The sequence below is a fragment of the Biomphalaria glabrata genome, chromosome 18 (assembly GCF_947242115.1).
Source record: "Biomphalaria glabrata chromosome 18, xgBioGlab47.1, whole genome shotgun sequence".
Classification (NCBI taxonomy): Eukaryota; Metazoa; Mollusca; class Gastropoda; family Planorbidae; genus Biomphalaria; species Biomphalaria glabrata.
Window position 1 is genome coordinate 2,081,260 of NC_074728.1, and position 8,648 is coordinate 2,089,907.

An 8,648-nucleotide genomic window follows, 5' to 3' on the forward strand; every position below is an offset into this window, starting at 1 on the left:
TTTAAAAATAGGTCTATAGAAGTTTGATTATTTTTGTAAAGGTCATAGATGGTAAAGTGAAAGAAGAGCTCTTTGAATGGCCAGATTCTGAAGGCACCATGAAAAAATGTGCTGAAAATGAATATGACAAAGACCAATGTGCATATATCAATGGTAAGTGGAATGAATGTATAGATCTATAGAGTTCGTTGACAGAAATTAACTTAAGATAAGAGGATTTTTTGTGTGTGAGTGTGACTAGATTGGCTTGTATTAGATTAGACTAAGACTAAGACAGCTTTATTGATCCTTATGGAAATTTGTTGTAATTACAAGGACTCTTTTCTCAAATAAAGACAACACAACAGAAACATACACATAAATAGAACAGACACAACATAAAGAGTTCATTCAGCGACTACACAGAGGCATCTTGGTCCTTTTCATGTTTCCTGATCAACGAGTGTCGTTGATAGAGTCTAACAGAGTGAGGTACGAACAAGTTTTGTACCACTCTTTTCTTGTTTTGATTGGCAGCAATCACCCACTTTGCGACGACCTGATGTAGTTCTGATGGAGCAAGTGGCCGTTGTCTTCCAAGATTTTTTATATTTTTCTTAGACACTTTTGTTCAAAAAGTTCCTTTAAATGTGGTAATGTTGTGAGTGTAATTTATGATGCTCTTTTTATGATGTTTTCTAGACGGCGCAACAGTTTAGATGAAGTGTTGCCTTGCCAACAAGTTATCCCGTATGTTAGCAGATTGTGCATAGTCGCGCCGTAAAAATTATCTAGGATCTTCTTATTTAGTTTAAAGCTATTGAGTTTGTATAGAAATAAAAAGTTACTATCCTTGGGCCAGTGTTGTAGTGTCTAAGGGAGCATTGACTTAAGGACCAATGGAGAAAGGCAGTTTTTTAAATAAGTTTAGTGTGTTCAGAGATAATTAAATTATGTATACATATTTTTTTATCTTATTGAATAAGTTTAAAAAAAAAACAACAATTCCCTGTTTTTGAATCATTATAAATATAATTTAATAATTAACACATTTCTTTTACTTAGATAGCCTTGGCCTTCACCGAGTTGAAAATGTCAGCCACATCAACAAAGCTGTGACCCTCCACCTATACAGGTAATTTATATGTTTAAAATTATTTAACTAAAGTAATGGGTGAAACAAAAAAAAAAAAAAATTGAAAAACCACCAGCTAAAAAAACACCAACAGCTAACCAACAGATGTTACGGCTTTGGGAGAAGAACCTTCAGCTGGAAGGTGTATGATGCCGGTCCATAAAGCCAGAGTCATCTGAAAGCCATCAGGCTGAATACCATTATCTCTACTGGGATGGGCAAGATGTAGGGACAGTTGGAGTGACTTGCCTAGAACCGAGACGCCTGGAGGAAGCTTGTTGGTGGCCTATGTCCCAGATGGGACCAGAGGCTGAGATGATGATGATAAGATTATTGCTTATCTTCTTATCTTATTCAATACAGACATTACTTCAAAAAAGAAGATGTTTACTTTCTTTGTGTGTTCCTAGGTCAATATAGTCATGAAAGTAAATCAATGACTTAAAATCAGGCAACCCGTTCCATGCTCTACTAGGGATGAAGGAGTATTTGTATTTCAATCCTATTTTCAAACTGTATATCAATATATTGGCCAGTTTATGGTTAATACAATTAATTTCAATTACTTGTTATTGGAAAATGGGGAAAAAAACAGAACTTACCATGACTCATGGTGACCAGTTTACAAAGGATTTTTTTATTTTCTTTGTATGTTCCATTAGATTTTAAGATTAATACATCCTTGCCCAAACTTCCTGCAGGAAGGTGGGCAATGTTAGAGGATGGAATTTGAAAACCTGGAACCATCAAGATGACAGTCCAGAGTGCATACCCCATGACCAGGCAGCCATATTTTCTTTGGCTTTTAACTCTGCTCTAAACCTGATTGGTTGATCAATTTATTTAAATTGTTCAGCTATAATAATATGGAGAAGCCCTAAAACTAAACTATAGTTCTTTGAATATTTCACTAAAAATATATTTTTTTGTTTTTTATACTTTTCCAGTCCACCATTTGATGTTTGTCAGTGTTTCGATGAAAGAACTGGCAAAGCTGTAACATCCAAAGTAACATTCTGGTCCAAATATGGCAGAAGGACTCCATTTGTAAGTTATATGTCTCAAATAAACATTTGCATCACACTTATTACAAATGTGGAATATCTGTTATTGGGGTGAAAGAATGCTAATTCAAACAAAAAATTATGTCTTTTGTGTGGGTTTTTTGAAATAGGTTGAAAAATGGTTAGTACCCAGATGTAATTTTTAGACAAAACTACTTTAAAAAATAACATGATAGCTGAATGACTGTTGAGATATGAAGTCCACAATAAATGATAGAATAACATTGTGACTTGCAATGCTACAATGGCTGCATAGATCATGTGGCATATAGCTTATGTTAAAATGATTGAATAACTGTTGCGTCTTTTAGTCAATGCTGAAATAACTGAATAACTGTTTTAACCTATAGCTAATGTAGATTGATTACTTTTCTCTTTTGTGGGATGTGTGGTTGGCTGGGCTTATCCACTAGACCACCTGATAGTATTGAATTCCAATATAGGCTAGGGAATTTTTATTTGAAATTTATCTCAAGCTGAGCTGTGTTTTGGTGAGCAGCTAAAGGCAGCATGAAAATCTTGTCTCTGATACCCCCTCCAGCATATGTAAACCAAGAAGATAGGACCAGAACGCATAGAGCATGCATACTTGAGTATGATTGTTTTGCCAAACAAAAGAAATAAGGACAATAATAATTCCTTGTTTGTACTAGGGAACATGATCTGTTGCTTGGTGTCAGATGGAAGATCAAATACTTTCACATTTCTATTGTTTTCACTTTGATTCTTTTTCTTGATTCTGTGTTGAATCTTGGTGATATAGGTTCTCAGATCTCAGGTTCTCAAATGAGGAGCTTGAAAATGAGATTATAATGACCATTACAAAAAAAGTAAAGGTCATCTGTTTCTGTGGCCCACGGTTAATGAGGGTGTCATGTGGCCAGCACAATGACCAATCGCCTTTACTTTTCCCCAACTAATGTCAGGTAACCATTAGAGCTGGGTGGACTCAGAGGCACCCTAGAATCACAAAATAAAAAAATCCTAGTCTCCACCAGGATTCGAACCTGGGACCCTCGGTTCGGAAGCCAAACGCTTTACCGCTCAACCTCCATGTTTCTGGTTCCTGGCATGCTAGAGAGTAATAAAAATGAACATGTACTGTTTGATGACAACATTTTAATAAATAACATGATGTAGTGCAGTGTTTTCTGGACCTTCTTGAGGTGCTATTTCAAAGATGTTTCTAGCAAGTTGACTCACTTTTATAATATTATCATAATAATAATGCTTAATGTTACTGCACACTTGGGATGAAGTCACTGATGAAAAGTAATCATATAAATAAATGGTAAAAATAGTTTCATTTTTTTTTTTTATTATTTTTTTCAAATTAACTTTTTTGTTTTCTTTTAATCTAGGGACGTAATCCAGATGAGGCTGGCTGTTGTGTCATTGAAAATAACTAGACCATCACAGTGTGACCAAAGAATAAACAGCTGAATAAGAGAAAAGTTGTTTTTGTTTTTGTTTTGTATTACAATATAGCTCAATGAGGACTTTAACAAAAGGGCATTGCTTAGGTTAATGCCAAAATTATTTCACCAATATATAGCTGTAACTGGGTGTTCTTGGGATTAAGTTTATATTTTTTGTTATACAAGTTTTTAGCTTGTATTCACTAGGCATCTATGTCTACATGATTTTTGTTTTATCTTACATTGTGCCTTCCATACATATTTTAACAATAAAAAAAATATAAAGCTTTGCTTATCGAATATCCAATTTTATAATTAGAACAAAAATTTTTAATTTGTTGAAAAAAAAAAACAAACAACTGAAGTGCCTGAAAGAAAATTAACAAAAATTTATATACCTAAGTTGTTTTTTAGAAAGCACAAAATCTATAATATTCTTTTTTTTCCAAAATTTAAATTTGACACTTTTTTTGTAAATAATGTACATCTTCATTCAACTTTCTTAATTACATTTTATGTACTGCATGTTATCTTACTGTATACCATTCAAAAACAATACTATCTTATTATGTTTTTTATGTATAAAAACATAATTTTGATAAAAATGTAACATTGTTTTATGTCTTTTGTTTTATGCATTTTGGACATTCCTTGAGAAATGAAGATTATTAAGTTGTAGTCAGGGGTGAAGCTAGGAATTTTGCAGTTGGGGGCTTTACCTCTTTGGGGTCCCCTGCATTTTGCACAATATTTAATGTAAAAAACACTAGTTTGGGGGCCCGGGGGATTTTCAAATTCTCCCCCCACCCTAGCTACACCACTGGTTGTAGTTTAAACCTCCTGCAGGATGGCAAGGGATAGATGTGGGCAAGTTCCACTTAGGTCCATTGTTCTTGTTCTTCATTGTTATGTTGGGGAGTTCAGACAATTGGTCCTATATCTCTGAGATGAATTCCAAAGTGGTTTCCAGATCAGGCAGCTTTACACTGTGAGGACCATTGTGATGGCAGTCCAAAGAAAATACCACTTGACCAGGCTGTCATTCCAAGACAACATTCATATATATCTGGCTGTCTGGTCTTGTGGTTAGGAGCTTAAAAAATCTCTGATTTGAAACCCATTTGGCTATTGTGCCTTGATTGAAATCTGATCTTGGTGCTATTTTCATTTTTAGAGTAATGTCCAAAACATGTATAAAACATTTAGTAAAATATATTATATCAGTTAGTACATAATAACACTAAATGTACTAGTAAGTTGTATTGGTTGTTTTTATACTCTGAAAATGTATTTTAGGGCATACAATTTTATTTAACAGTATTAATTCATTATTATGTTTAAGTAACTTTTATATGTACTTGTTAGTTTGTCTGGTTAAATGTGTTGTTATAACTGTTTAAGAAGGCTGGAATGATTCAGTGCTTCACTCAGTAGTTTTTTCAGACTTTGCTTGCTATTTATGCTGAACTATCTTTCCCATGAATATGTCAGACCTAAACAAGTCTAAATAAATAGTATAAAATATTCATTTCTTATGCCACTATGAGAAAATTGTGCATGCATTAATAACTACTGCACTAAATATTGATGTGATGAAAATATACCAAACAATGTCAAATTGAAAAATGCTCAAATATTTGTTTATAATTTATAAATCTAGAATTGGGCCAGGTATTGATGTGATGAGACTATAAGAAACATTGTTTATTCCAAAGAGCTCAATTATTTGCTTATAACAAATAAATTTAGAATTGATGCACTAGACTAAATGTTTAAAAGGCATTTTTATCTTTTTCTCAGAAAAAACTCTTGAGTAGGTTTATGAAGTATTCATCTTCCTTTTTCCCAAGATAAAAACAACAAACATTACTCCTTTAAAATCATATTTTGTCAATAATTACAAATGGTTCCAGATAAATGTAACCAAATGATACCAATTGTTATAGTAAGCCTCAAAACTGACCTGCCATATCACAAAATGTGGGCAGTTTAGACCAATAGCTCATTTTCACATCACAGGCTAGCAGTGGGCTATTTGTCTTAACTGCCCACAGGTTGTAATATCGCAGGTCTTGGTCTCAAACCAAGTCAGCCTGGGCTCAAGCATTCCCCAGGTTGAGACTCTGGTTGGAAGAAACCACAAAATCTTATTAAATGAAATAAGACATAAATATTGAATTTTAAAGGAAAAAAAAGTGTTTTTTTTTTTTTTGTGAATGAAGATTAAGTTAGTCTTTGACATTATTGTACTTTGAAGAAAAATAAACAGGGGCCATATGAAGCATAATTGCAATATTAATTAGTCTCTTGCATGTCACAATGAAAAAAGGTTCTAGAACCCATGACTTAAAGTGATATCCTTTAAGAACTGGCTTGATAGACACTCTCGTTCTAAGAAGCTGGACTAATTCATTTTTTTAGGCCATAAATTAATATAGGCTTCATCCATGCATTTATTATTTTACAAATTAATCTCATATTAGTAATATGGAGATAAATTTTGTTTATTTAGTATTGGTGTTAACGATATGACTATATAAATAATATAGATCTATATTTTGCTAATACCCACATTGTTAAGTGTCTCTGATGTTCAACCTATGTCTTTCTTATATATTTTACTCAATGTAAAAAAAAACAACAACACCTATTTTTTAAACAGATATATTAACTTTGTAAATTTTTTTTTTTAGAGATCTGACCAAGGAGAAATGATCATAGTGGATTTTAACCTTTTTTTTCTCTTTTTTTTTTTTTCTAAATCATAGGAGGTAGTTTTTTATAATAATTTATAATGTACATTTTATTATAGTTTATTGCAGTTTTTGATAGAAGTAACACATTATATATATGTCCATGTTTTTTTTTTTAATTTGCAAAGTTAAAATATTTCAAATTCTAGGTACTCTTGCAATAATACTTTATTAATTATACAAAAACTTTACGTTTTTGGATTATAATCCTATAGGTCCTGGTTCAAAGTTAATAATTTGATTATTGGGCTGGCCATAGTTAACCATTTCTTTCTATATGACATTGGTGGTAATATCTTGCTGACCAAGTTTTAACCATCAACTTTGTCTTCTTTGTCTACTGCAAGTGAAATCTTTAACATAATAAATTTTGTTTAGTTTTTTTGTTTTAAAGGAAAGGAAAGCATATACAAAATTATAATATTAATTGCTTTCTAGGATGATTTGTTTTAAGTATCAAAAAAGTCATTTTTCAAAATCTTTACATGGTTTATCAGCAAATGATAACAAACTACAAACATGTAACCAACTGTGGCTTAACCCTATAATCAGCTGCATTGTTCATAAATTAGTGAAAAAAAAAACAGCACTTAACAGTCTAGCCAATGTTTGTTTAGGGAATCAGGTTTGGATGCAAATTAGAAAAGCCAAGTATGACAAAAGGGGAATAAATGCTTACATTTTTTTTTCATTACAGAGAATAAGTTCCCTTTTAATAAAGTATTTAAACCTCTGTAAACTGTTTTACATTGCCACTTCTATTAAGCTTTGAGTATATCAGTGATTCAATGAATAAAGCATTTTAAATTACAACATTATTTAGGCACTTGCAAACCAATTTAGATTCAGAAAGTAAATGTCTCTTTTTTTAGGCCCTGCAACTATTGTAGCCCGCCATATTCATATTAACATTAGCAACATCGAAATGTGATTCGATTTCTGAGTTGTAAAGACATTAAAAATAGAAGTTTGATAACAGGCCATATATTTACATGCACTAACTCTTTTAGAACAGCATGTGCTAATTATTTCATTTTTAAAAGGTAAAAATATTTGAGCTTTTCAAGGGTATGACTATTCTCTTGTAATCTAAGTGTGGCAATGACAGACTTGCTTAAATTTTTTTTTCAAAATTATTATCACAATCTCAATTATGGGGCCATAATATAGTTATTAAAATACAGTTTATCTGCTATGCAATAATAAAACATTAACAGGATGGTGTGTATTTGGAGGTTATACCACATATTTTGTGCAAAGTAAATATTTTATAAAAATAAAAGACAAGCTTCTTAGTTCAATTCATCTTGCTAAACAATTTGTCAAATCTGGAACACCAAAAACATTTAATCTTTTTAGAATCTGTTTTCCTCTGAAAGCTTTGACCATATGACGTGATAATCTGTATGGTCTTGTGGTATTTGCTCTCGACTGTCATCTTGATGGTCCTGGGTTTAAACCCTGCTCACTGCCATTCTCCACGGTCCTGTAGGAGGTTTTAGCTAGGAAGTAATAATCTGTAATTCTGAAGGAACAAATCAAATGTGTAAAACAAAACCAAAACTAAAACATCATTTCTCTTACTTTAAGGGGCTCTTGTCAAGACTTTATAACAACATGCTACAGAAATTGTTTTAGAATTGATTATATGTTTATGTTTTCTTATTGCTGACTTAACTAGAATCTAAATTTACTACTAGTCTACTAACTTTCAAAATTACAAAAAAAATAAACTAATAGAAAACTTGTGTACACCTCCTATGATTGCTATTTATTAAAGTTAGTTTTTTTTTAAATTTTTTACATTTTAGATACCGTATTTAAAGTATTTCTGTATTAGGCATGTGAGCTTTTATTACAATAGATTTTTCTTGTCATTAAAAAAATATTATTATAAAGAAATTCAATTTGATAAGATTTATTTTTTAAACTAATATTTTTTTCTTGTTTTCAATGATCCAATAATCACTAAGCATTTTACTTTATTTTACTTTTAAAATGAAATACACAATATTTGAAGAAAAAAAATGCTTCTTGTTTTGTTTCTTAGATATTTGAGTTTTTTTTTTCAACAGTCAATATTCTTTCAATAGTAATCAGATATGGAATGCAATAAAAGTGAATGGTGTTGGCGTTTTACTTTCTTTTTTAATTTTAATGACAATGTAGCATGACATAGATGCACTATGGAATAAAGAAGGGCTTATAAATGATAAATGACTTTGATTATTTATTTGTAGTTCTTAATAAAATAGAAAAATGGGGGTTTTGTTTAGTTAAAAAATAATTTTCCATTTTT

At 31.3% G+C, this 8,648-nt stretch overlaps 1 protein-coding gene across 2 annotated transcripts in view; it reads left to right on the forward strand.

Annotated features, from left to right (window-relative positions):
• Nucleotides 1-3,974, forward strand: part of LOC106060631 (cysteine dioxygenase type 1-like) — a 31,945-nt gene extending 27,971 nt beyond the window's left edge. For both annotated transcript variants that reach the window (XM_056017260.1, XM_056017262.1), the window contains exons 5-8: nt 42-153; nt 1,045-1,114; nt 2,062-2,161; nt 3,540-3,974. In XM_056017260.1, the coding sequence (XP_055873235.1) occupies nt 42-153; nt 1,045-1,114; nt 2,062-2,161; nt 3,540-3,587 (330 nt within the window). In that variant the 3' untranslated portion in view covers nt 3,588-3,974. The remainder of the gene's footprint in view (nt 1-41; nt 154-1,044; nt 1,115-2,061; nt 2,162-3,539) is intronic.
• Nucleotides 3,975-8,648: the final 4,674 nt, after the last annotated feature.